Raw genomic sequence first — 12,376 nt, 5'->3', positions numbered from 1 at the left:
CCAGTCTGGCGCTTCCCAGAGCCCCGCGTCGCCAGGGCGCACCCACCTCTTCCACCGCGCTGCGCAATTTGTGCTGCGTGTCCTCCATCAGTTCCTCAACCTCGCGGAACATCTCGTTGAGGGTGGCCTCCTCCTGCGGGTAGCTGAGAGCCGGGCCGGGCTTGACTGGAGCCGAGGTCGCCGTCGGAGCGGGCGCGGGGGCCGTGGGGACCGCCGCTGCCAGCAGCAGGCACAGCAGAGTGGCCCCGAGCCGCTGCATCTCCGCTCTGCTCCCGCAGCCGCCGCCTGTGTGTCCCGGAACGCGATCAGAGGCGCGCGGACCACCCCCCTCGCCGGGCCCGCCGCCCCGCCCCGTTCCGCCCCGCTGCCCGCCCCTGGCGCCCCTCTTTCTCGCACCCGCCCGGAGACGGGAGGAAACCGAGGCCCCTAAAAACGCAGCTCCCCTACACCCGAAAAGACACGACCCCACCCGCTCCAGCCCAAGCCCCGATCGCCCTAGGACCCCGCACCCCCATCCTCGAGCACAAGCTGAGCTCTGCTCCTCACCTGCGATGCTAGAGCCCTCGCCAGAGCAACCGAACCCGGATCCTCTACGCTAATAGCTCCCAAGCCCCAGCTCACCTAGACTCTGTCCCCGGTTCAAACCCTAGCCCCTCCTAGACAGGTCAGAGTGCCCGACCCCCACTTCCACCCCAGGCCTCTCTCAGCCCCTACCTGGGGTGGACCGAGCGCAGGTCAGCCCCCTCCCCTTGGCGTCGGGTCCTACTCGAGCGCCCCGCCCCACATTCGCCCAAGGGAGGCTGAGCTCAGCCGAGTCGTCCCCTCCCACGCCGCCGCCCCTCACCCACCCCGACTGGACCGAGTTGCGCTGCGGGCCGAACTGGATCTGCTCGCTCCCGCCGGGAGGCCGCCGGGCTGCGGGTGCAGATGCGCCAGCGGCGCGGTGGGCGGGCCGCGGGTGCGGGAGCGCGGCGGGGTGCGGCAGCGCCGGTACCCGAGGGAGCCTGCATGACGCACCCCGCCCGCCCACCAGGCCCCCCCGAGTCGCGCCCGCCCACCAGGCCCACCCCGCCCCGCGGAGGGGCCGCAGCCCGGCCATTGGCCAGCCCGGGCGCGGGCCACCTCACGCCCCACACCCTCCTCTTCTGCCTCCGCGACCAGCTCTACCGAAGGCAGCCATCTCCTTCACTGCCTCCCCCTGCCCCCGCGGCATCCCAGGCCCCTGTCTTCTCTGGCCTCCAGGCTTGCAACAGCCCACCGAGGTTGGGGGTAGGGGGAATGTTCCTCAGTCCCACCTTGGTCTTTCCAAGCCAACCTCTGTCCTGTGAAATCCTCAGGAAAAATCCCAGCCCCCAGCCTGGCATTCAAGCCGTCACCGCTGGCCTTAGTCTGCCATAGTTGACACCGTGCTCCAGCCGGGACAACGCACTTGCAGCTCCTGGAATGGGAGAACGTCATGAGAAAGTCAGCAAGCTCCTCAAGGGTGGCATAGAGGAGTGGTCAGGACCAGACACCTGCAGCCAGCTCTGCTGCTTCCTACCTTCCCGCCCTGGCCAAGTTACCAGATTTGTATGTGTCCCAATTAGCCCTAATGGAAAACATTGACAAGTCTCAAAAACGTAATATGGAGTGGGTAGTGGAGAATCAGAGAAGTTAGACGATCAGGCCAAACAGCAGGTGAATGCAGGGCTGGCCAGAGGTCCTGAGTGTAGCTGACTACTCTCCAGCTTGAAGCCCCAAGACTGCCTTTCTCTGCAGCACTCCCCACATTACTGTTTACCGCCAAAACACAGCTTCCAGCCGCTTTCCCTTCTACTTCTGGGCCTGGGGCAGGGCCCTCCTGAACTGCAAGGAAAGCCCCCTTCCCCGGCATCTCTTGCTCTGTCCCCTGGACATCTGGAAGCCCTGGTTGAGCAATCATTAGCTTTCTGGGGGTGGCTGAGCTCGTCCAGGAACCTGGAGCTGAGTCTCCACATGCCCCAGCTTGTCACTTCGGGCAGAGTGGACATTAGGAAGAAACTACTGCCGAACCTCTGGAGGGTGCTGTGGGGGCATATTGTGGGGCCGAGCTAGGAAATGCAGTGCTGCGGGTTTACAGAGCACATCATGCTCTTCCAGTCCTTCATGTTGCTGGCTTAAAGACCAGGAATTTCCCCGGATAAAATTGTCTTCTGCCTTACATCTTTTGCCATGCGGTCTGGAGGTCTTGACTTTCAGAGTGAACCTAAAAATCTCTCTATATTGAACTGCCCCAAGTGTCAGGCAAAGGGACGCTTGTTTTCTTGTGTGGAGTCTACATTTTGTATTCCCAAATGTAATAATTTATCAATAGTTCAATTATTAGGTTAAACTACAAATGAAAGAAAGAAAGTGAGAGAGAAAGAGAGAGAAAGAAAGTGAAAGAAAGAAAGAGAGAGAAAGAAAGAAAAAGGAAGAGAGAAGAAACGGTAAGAAAATCTACAGGTCTCAAATATAAGTGGCCTTCCTGCCCAGCTCCATGCCAGTCCTTGCACCAGCCTGAGACATTCATGGGCTCGAAGGAAAAGCCCTTGGGCCCACCACAGAGATGAGCCCAAACCAGATCTGGACAGGGAGTGTCAGCTCCAAAGAACTCAGACTGGGGAGCCCAGTGGGGTCGGGGACTTGTTGGAGAAAGGGTCAGTCTGGATGGCCATTGTGAGGTGAGGCGCACAGAGCAGGCAGAGAGTGCAGAGCCATCCAGGACAATCATAGGTAGAGTAGAGAACATTCTACATTTCCACAATTCCCATTGTGTCACTGGCTAAGCTCTGTATCCACTAGGAACGGTTGATTTTTTCTTTTAGGGCATTGGAAACACTTTCTGGAATTATTATTTAAAATTTTAGGTTCTCACATTTTCTCTATGAGGGAGCTACCAAGTCATAAACTAGGGACCCATTTCATGGTTGAGGAAATGGCAGCAAAGCAGATATAACTTGCTGAAAATTGCCTAGAAAGTGGCCACACAGCAATTTCACAATTAGCTGTCCACCCTCCAGAAACTCATGACCATGTGCAAAAGAAGACATGTATAAAGATGTTTACTGAGGCAGTATTTACAATGGCAAAAAATGTGGAAACTACTTGCCGGTGTTTTCCAGCAGGAGAATGGATAGACTGGGGCTTCTACAATAATAGAATACTGTACAGCAGGTAGAATAATGAACAATATTTATAGGCAGCAACATTACCAACTCTCAAAAATATAATATGAGGTGGAAAAGGCAATTTGCGAAAAGACATATATGGGATACAATTTGTGCATATCTTAGAAAAACAGAACAATAGCATGCATTGTTTATGGATTCTCACATATAATAAAAATATAGAAATGTGCAGGCTGCCTCTGAGGTAGGAGGCAAGGAAGGGATGGAGGATGTCTTCAGTTGTATTCATAACATTTTATTTCTTCAAGAAAAGGAGTGTACCAGCATGGAGGAATTCTGAAACAGAAGTGTCCAAATACTCACATCTGTTTAATCAACCATGATGATTACTTACATCAGGATGTATGCATGTGGCTGGTTCTTTTTATTATTTTTGGTATATTTAAAATATTTTGTGAATAAATTGGTAAGTAAAAGCAGAAGGCACCATCCCATCCTCCAAACAAAACAAAACAAAAACAACTCAAAAAAACCTCTTGTAGTCAAGTAGACTTTTTTCTTATATCTGTTCTTGACAAAATGCTGACCTCCCCAAGGCCCAGCAGTGGCCTCCTTTACTGTGAGGTGAGGAGGGGTGTCTACACCAGGCCGGAGTAGAGGTATCACATTATCTGACTTCAAACAATACTATAAGCCTATGGTAACCAAAACAGCATGGTACTGGTACAAAAATAGACACATAGATCAATGGAATGAATAAAGAATCCATAAATGAAGCCACACACCTACAGCCAACTGATCTTCAATGAAGTCAACAAAAATTAACAATGGGGAAAGGATTCTGGGAAAACTGGCTAGGCATATGCAGAAGAATAACAATAGATCCCCTACATCTTACCATATATAAAAATTAACTCAAGATGGATTAAGACTTAAATGTAAGCTTTGAAACTATAAAAATACTAGAAGAAAACCTAAGAGAAATTCTTCTGGACATTGGTCTAGGCAAAGAATTTATGACTACGACTTCAAAACCAAATGCAACAATAACAAAAATAGACAAATGGGACTTAATTAAACTAAAAAGCTTCTGCACAGCACAAGAAACAATCAACAGGGTATATAGACAACCTACAGAATGAGAGAAAATATTTCCAAACTCTGCATCTGACAAATGACTGATATCCAGAATCTATAAGGAACTTGAACAAATAAAAAAACTCCAAATAACCCCATTAAAAAGTGGGCAAAGGACATGAACAGACACTTTTCAAAAGAAGACATACAAGTGGCCAACAAATATATGAAAATATGCTCAATATCACTAAATTCGTCAGAAAAATGCAAATTAAATCCACAGTGAAACACCATCTCATACCAGTCAGAATGGCTATTATTAAAAAGTCAAAAAATAACATGTTGGCAAGGATGTGAAGAAAAGGGAACACTTACATAGTATCAGTGGGAATGTATATTAGTTTGATATGGTTTGGCTGTGTCCCCACCCAAATCTCATCTTGAATTGTAGCTCCCATAATCCCCACGTGCCATGAGAGGGACCCAGTGGGAGGTAATTGAATCATGAGGGCAGGTCTTTCCCATATTGTTCTCGTGGTAGTGAATAAGTCTCACAAGATCTGATGTTTTTGTAAGGTGCTTTTTCCTTCCTTTGCTCTGCACTTCTCCTTGCTGCTGCCACATGGAGAAGGACATGTTTGCTTCACCTTCTGCCGTGATTGTAAGTTTCCTCAGACCTCCCCAGCCATGCTGAACTGAGTCAATTAAACCTTTTTTAAAATATAAATTACCCAGTCTCAGGTATATCTTTATCAAATTTGTTCCTGGTAGTGAGGCACTGCTTTAAAGATACCTGAAAATGTGGAAGTGACTTTGGAACTGCATAACAGGCAGAAGTTGGAAGAGTTTGGAGGGCTCAGAAGAAGATAGGAAACTGTAGGAACGTTTGGAACTTCCTAGAGACTTGGAGGGCTCAGAAGACAGGAAGATGTGGGAAAGTTTGGAACTTTTGAGAGACTTGTTGAATGGCTTTAACCAAAATGCTGATAGTGATATGGACAATAAACTCTAGACTGAGGTGGTGTCAGATGGAGATGAGCAACTTGTTGGAAACTGAAGTAAAAGTCACTCTTGCTATGCAAATAGACTGGCAGTATTTTGCTCCTGCCCTAGAGATTTGTGGAACTTTGAACTTGAGAGAGATAATTTAGGGTACCTGGTGGAAGAAATTTCTATGTGGCAAAGCATTCAAGAGGAAGCAGAGCGTAAAACTTTGAAAATTTTGCAGCCTGATAATGCAGTAGAAAATAAAAACCCATGTTCTGGGGAGAAATTCATGTCAGCAGCAGAAATTTGCATAAGTAAAGAATTGCAGACTGTTACTCACCAAAACAATGGGGAAAATGCCTCCAGGATATGTCAGAGACCTTCACAGCAGCCCCTCCCATCACAGGGCTGGAGACCTAGGAGGAAAAAATGGTTTCGTGGGCCTAGGGCACCCCTACTGTGTGCAGCTTGGGACTTGGTGCCCTGCATCCCAGCCACCCCAGCTGTGGCTAAAAGGGGCCAACATACAGCTCAGGCTGTGGCTTCAGCGAGTGGAAGCCCAAAGCCTTGGCAGCTTCCGTGTGGTGTTGGATGGTCCTGCAGGTGCACAGAAGACAAGAATTGAGGTTTGAGAACTGCCTAGATTTCAGAGGATGTATGGAAATATGGAAACACCTGGATGTCCAGGCAGAGGTCTGTTGCAGGGGCAGTGCCCTCATGCAAAACCTCTGCTAGGGCAGTGTGGAAGGGAAATGTGGAGCTGGAGTCCTCACACAGACTCCCCACTGAGGCAGTGCCTAGTGGAGCTATGAGAAGAGGTGCACTGTCCAGAATAGTAGGTCAACCAACAGCTTGCACTGTGCACCTGGAAAAGCCACAGAGACACTCAATGCCAGACAGTGAAAGCAGCCAGGAGCGGGGCTATGCCCTGCAAAGCTGCAGGGACAGAGCTGCCCAAGGCTGTGGGAGCCCACCTCTTGCATCAGCATGACCTGGATGTGAGACATGGGGTCAAAGGAGATCATTTTGGAACTTTAAGGTTTAATAGTGCTATTGGATTTCGGACTTGCATGGGGCCTGTAGCCTCTTTGCTTTGGCCAATTTCTCCCACTTAGAATGAGTATATTTACCCAATGCCTGTACCCCCATTTGTATCTTAGAAGGAACTAACTTGTGTTTGATTTTACCAGCTCACAGGCAGAAGGGACTTGCTTTGTCTCAGATGAGACACTGGACTTGGACTTTTGAGTTAATGCTAGAATGATTTAAGACTTTGGACAACTATTAGGAAGACATGACTGGTTTTCAAATATGAGGACATGAGATTTGGGAGGGGCCAGGAGTGGAATGGTATGGTTTGGCTGTGTCCCCACCCAAATCTCATCCTGAATCGTAGCTCCCATTATTTCTACATGTCATGGGAGGGATCCAGTGGGAGGTAATTGAATCATGGGGGTGGGTCTTTTCCATGCTGTTCTTGTGATAGTGAATAAGTCTCATGAGATTTGATGGTTCTATAAAGCGGAGTTCCCCTGCACACGCTCTCTTGCCTGCCATCATGTAAGATATGGCTTTGCTCCTCCTTCACCTTCTGCCATGATTGTGAGGCCTCCCCAGTCATGTGGAACTGTGAGTCAATTAAACCTCTTTTATTTGTAAATTACCCAGCCTCAGGTATGTCTCTATTATCAGTACGAGAACAGACTAATGTATACGTCAACTCCTATGGAAAACAGTATGAAGATTTCTGAAAGAACTGAAAATAGAACTACCACTCAACTCAGCAATCTCACTACTGGGTATATACCCAAAGGAAAAGAAATAATTTTACCAAAAAGACACCTGCATTCACAGCAGTTTCACAATAGCAAAGTCATAGGATCAATCTAAAAGTGCCCATCAACAGATAATTGGATTAAAAAAGTGATATATATATACCATAGAATATATATATATGCCATAGAATATATATATACACCATAGAATATATATACCATGGAATATATATATATGCCATAGAATATATATAGATACCATAGAATATACATATATATATATACCATAGAATATATATATACACCATAGAATATATATATGTACCACACATACAGCCATAAAAAGAACGGCCATAAAAAAGAATGCAATCATGTCCTTTGCACATGTTATTTCCTTCTAAGGTACAGTGGAGGTACAGGCATTGGGTAAATACACCTGTGATGTGTGCATGGATGCAGCTGGAGGCTGTAATCCTAAGTGAAATAACTCAGAAATAGGAAATCAATAGCACATGTTCTCACTTATAAGTGGAGCTAAACAATGGGTACACATGGACTTAAAGATGGAAACAACAGGCAATGGGGACTCCAAAAGTGGGGAGAAAAAGAGGGGGCAAGGGTTGAAAACTACCGGGTACTGTGCTCACTACCCGGGTGACAGGTTCACTAGAAGACCAAAGCCCAACATAATGCAATGCACCCCCTGAATCTATAATTAAAATAATAATAATAATAAAAGGCCTCCTGTCTGTCTGAATGGTTAGGTTCTTCCTGCTATGAGTGGGGAGCTGGTAAGGATTGAGGAATAGATGGGACTTACCTGTCTATTCCCCCTCAGCCCCGCAAGGATGGAATACTCCTCAAACAAGGAAATCTCAGATATCTGGAACATAAGGGCACTGAGTCTGGATAGATGACTGTTATTCACTGATTTGTAAAACTTTAACCATTCTGCATAGTTAATTAGAAAAGGGGAGAGTTTATTATATATTTCCGTCTCTTTTTTTCTCTCTTCCATCTTTGACTACACTGACCATAACTTGAGAAAAAAAAATATGAAGAGTTGTGATCAGAGATAATGCACCTGCACGACTATTTAGCATCTGTTGTCCCTGCTAGAATGTAAGCCACGTGAGATTGCAATGATGCTGGTCCCTGCAGCCATCTCCAGGGCAGCGCAGGGCCTGCAGAGAAGTAGCACTCAATATAGATAGATAAATAAGGCAGGCCTGCTAGGGGCTGAGATCCCAGCCCTCAAAGAATCTACAGTGCAACAAGTAAATGGGTAAATAGGCAATGATGAGACAGTAAGATGAAGGAGTGAACAAGGAGAAGCCGGCGACTAAAAGATGGAGGGTGAAGAAAATAATAAAAGTGGACTCTTTTTTGAATGCCTATGAAGGCTGCCTATCCCTGGTCTCACTATGATGGGAGTGAGAAGTCACATGGTACCAGCATGGATGAGCACCGCACTTGATTGAACCATGGGTGAAGATCTGACTAAAGCCTGATCCATCAGATTCTTCCTTGGACTTTGAAACTGGAGAAACCATTGAACTGAGTAAGAGAAAAACTTAGCTGTCCTTGAACCTGGGCATGGTGGGGGATAGGGAGAGTGAGAGGAAGAGAGTAGCTGTTTCATTCCACAATGTCACTCTTGGTCTTGGTTCCAGCCTTGCATGAGCCTTTCTGACATCCAGCTGCACCATCGGCCCTGAAGGATGGTAGGATGTTTTTGGTGTTCTTCTCATGTACTTCCCTTTTGGTTTGAGCTATGTTTGGTGGCTTTCTGATACTGTCTATCAAACTGCCTTAATTTAGACACTGATCATTCTTATAAATGTTATATTTTAACATTTCCTTGTATTTTAACGAGGCATTCGTCTTTGAGGAAGGTCTGCTTTAGAAGAAGTTGCCATCCTGCCTTGAGACCCATGAGTAAGAATCAGAGGGCTACCAGGTCCTGCTGAACAGGGAAAAGACACCAGGATCACCTCTCGCTGGTTAGCCCACAGTGCCAGCCACTAATGTAATGGAGGTTTCCCAGTTCCTGCCTGTAACTTGCTATTGTTTTGAAGAAATTGGTGCCAAGATTTTCTGAGTGGAAATTCCATCTGGCTTTGGAAAGAGTGTTCACGTAGATTCAGGGTTTCCATGAGTAACAGCTACTGAATGTCCAAAACATACATTTAATTTGCCAACTTTCTGTGGGTGGGTGAGCAAAAGAGACCCAGAGGACCATGTTCGGGCCATCACCCTTGAAACACAGCACAGTGGGGACAAGCCTCAAGCCTGGCTGTCTTGCTTTTTTATTCAGCAGGTGGATGCATGTGCTCTGTATTTTCTTGCATGTGGTCTAAAGTGGAGGATGACTAAGGAGCAAGAGAATTTTAGAAGACTCAGTGCCACAAGAGGAAAAGCAAATAATTGATGTTATTCGACAACTTCAGAGGAAGAATATCTAGAAATGTGTTTCTACCCAATTATCTCTACCACTTGGGACAGAATGATATGTTTATTTCTTCTCTGGAACAGTTTTTGATACTGGCTGCATAATAGCATCATCTTTTTAGAAGTTTGACAAAAAAATACAGATGGCTGAGTGCTGCATGTAGAGATGCTGATTCAGTAGGTATGAGATGGGGCCCCTTAACGCTGTGACCCAGTCCTACTTCTGCAGACCATAAGGGAAGATCCTTGCTAAGGAGTCTCTTATCAGGCCTCACTACAAAGCACTCCTCCCACCCTATCAATCTCTCTTCTAACCTGTAAATAGCCTGGTCAGGCCCAGCAGTGCTTGCCTTCCTGTGGATGTGGTTGGAAGCTGCTGGAGTAAGGGAAAGAGCTGAACTTGGACTAAACATGGCTGGGTTTGGGTTCCGGCTCTGGCCCTACCTACCATGACTTGAATATCCCAGGGCTCTCTAGTTCAAACCACAGGGCTCCTAGCCCCCACCAGCTGTCACTCAAGCCATCTAGGATAGCTCCATGGGATGTGTTTGTGCCTTTAAGATTTCCAGTCACCTTCATTCCCACTATCTCCAAGAGAGTTGTGCCATCTTGACGGCAGTAGCCAAAACTCACAAGTGCTGCTCTCAGGGTGTTTCCAGTTAGGTGGGGCAGCTTCTGTTGATTTTTTGCTATGTTAAGATCCTTGTAGGTCAGCAGTGAAAAGCAATGAACCGCTTATATACGCAACACTGTGGATACATCTTGAAAGTATTATGCTAAGTGAAAGGAGCTAGATTCAAAAGGCTGCACACTGATCCCATTTATATGATGTTATAGAAAAGGCAGAACTATAGGGACTGTACATAGATCACTGCTTGCCAGAGGCTATAGTCCTTTATAGGTGGACTACAAAGGAGCCCGGGAACATGTGGAAATCCTATACTTTGATTGTGGTGGTGGATACATGACATTGGTATATATTTGTCAACACTCGTAAAATTGTACACTAAAAATATTGAATTTGATGTATATAAATTATACCCAAATTAAAATAAAATGGAAGAAAAGTAAAGTTACTTGCCCAAGATCAGAGCCAGGGATTCAAATAGGTGTGTTTCACTCCCAACTCCTGGCCCCTGACCCCTCAAAACCTTCAGTCAGCTCTACAGGGGAGAAGGGCCACTTCTTAGGGAAGGCAGCTTTGTCTGTGGTCAGGTTTGTCAGAGAAAGAAGCAAGCAGTGGGGCATCATACTGTGGGGAAAGGAACTGTGTTCTAGTCATGGTTTTGCTACCTTCTAGATTTGTAATATTGGATAAACTAATATATATCTCCAAACATTGATTCTCTCATCTTTTATGTAGTTTCTCCTTTGAGAATAATGAAAGCCTACCTTTAAAAAGATACGTGTTGAGAGGCCATGCAATTACAATTACAATGTAATTGTAAACTCAGGGCCTTGGGATCAACCCCAGCTCTGCATTCCTCCTTGCCCAGGTGACTTGGACAAATTTCTCCACTTCTCTGAGTTTCATTTTTCTCATCTATAAAAGGAGGACAGGAACGGTCTCTATCTCCTGGGACTGGTACGAGTCTTACAAGAAATGGTTCCTTAAAACACTTAGCAATATGCCTGGCAAGGAGTAAGCATTCGTGCATGTTAGCTATTATTATACTATCAGCATCCACATCATTATGAGGCCTAGCCAACAAAGCTTTGCAAAGGGAGCGAGGAACAGAGCCGCCTTTGTTTGTGCCCAGCTGGGGCTCATGGGAAGGCAGGGAGAGGGAAGTGTCCGCAGCAATTTTGCTTAGACCTCAAAGGGTTATGGAGGTTCTTGGAGCCGACAGCTCTTTCTGTTTATGCAGGCAAACCTTTTATCAGCCTCGGCGCACAATGCTGCCAGGATGGCTGGGTCAGAAGAAGTTCACATAATAAACATGCTCTGTACCCAGAACACGCTCCCATCCACGCCTAGGTCCTGTGGCTGAGGCGCTCACATTTTAGACTCCTTTTTTTTCCTCAAAATCTCAGGAGCTCCACATTTCTCCCTGAAATATGATTTCCACTTGGCCCTCTGATGAAATATGAACAAGATTCAAATTAAGGGACTTGTCTAAAGTCCCACTGGTGACAAGGGAAAGACTTCGCAGGGTTGGAACAGTTTGGATAGATACTGCTTTTCTAAAATTGTATCTTCTCATTTTTATTCTTCTATCATTGTTATGCTCCATTTATTCCTTTCCAGGAGTGGGTGTGTTTGCTTCATATCTCTGCAAGATGATAACCTCTTGCCTGTTTGGCTGTGCTGCTTTGGAAATTCACTCACTGGCCACCACTGGCAGGAACACATACCAACATCTATCTTCTTCAAACTTCAGCAAGTGTCAGAATCACTTGGGGGTAGAGGGAGTGGTTGTTAAACACAGGCTTCTGGATTGAGCCCTAGACTTTGCAGTTCTAACAAGTTCCCAGATGATCCTAATACCATTGATCCAGGGACCCAACCTTTAGTACTGGGGAAATGAGCTTCCCCTGGTGGTAGGAGTGCAGGCATTTCTGGTAGCATTTGAGCTCAAGTAAAAGAGAGATTTTGACTGTAGATAAAGTTAAAAGTTGAAGTGTTTTCCATGCTTTACATTCTACTTTAGTTTACCCCTAAACATGCTTGATTGGGCTCAAATTATAGGACCAAGAGAGGAGAAGTTGGTAAAAGTCTGCATAAGATAATGAACCAATGTAAAGAGTTCTAAAACACAGGAGGACAAAAAGCGATATTTACAAAACACTACTGATATTCAAAGAGCAGAACTGAAAAAAACACGCTGAGTGTCACATACAAGTCAAAGGGAGGTCAGAAACAAGGAGATAAAAAGAGAGCAGATTAGCAAGTGGTTTGGATATGGTGCCTGACACATGTTAGCATAAGTGGTTCAGGCCCAGGTATATAAAGGGTAG

The 12,376-nt window shown here is 46.2% G+C and overlaps 1 protein-coding gene across 6 annotated transcripts in view; it reads right to left on the bottom strand.

The window, feature by feature from the left end:
* The window catches only part of DKK3 (dickkopf WNT signaling pathway inhibitor 3), a 46,673-nt gene extending 45,241 nt beyond the window's left edge, over nt 1-1,432 (bottom strand). The window contains exons 1-2 of one of the 6 annotated variants that reach the window (XM_063727948.1): nt 1,296-1,432; nt 47-285 (exon numbers count right to left, since the gene is read on the bottom strand). In XM_063727948.1, coding sequence (XP_063584018.1) covers nt 47-259 — 213 coding nt within the window. In that variant the 5' untranslated portion in view covers nt 260-285; nt 1,296-1,432. 6 annotated transcript variants of the gene reach the window in all.
* Between the last annotated feature and the right edge of the window lie 10,944 nt (nt 1,433-12,376).

Source organism: Pongo abelii, chromosome 9 (genome assembly GCF_028885655.2).
Source record: "Pongo abelii isolate AG06213 chromosome 9, NHGRI_mPonAbe1-v2.0_pri, whole genome shotgun sequence".
Classification (NCBI taxonomy): Eukaryota; Metazoa; Chordata; class Mammalia; order Primates; family Hominidae; genus Pongo; species Pongo abelii.
This window is presented reverse-complemented; position numbering and strand designations above follow the sequence as displayed.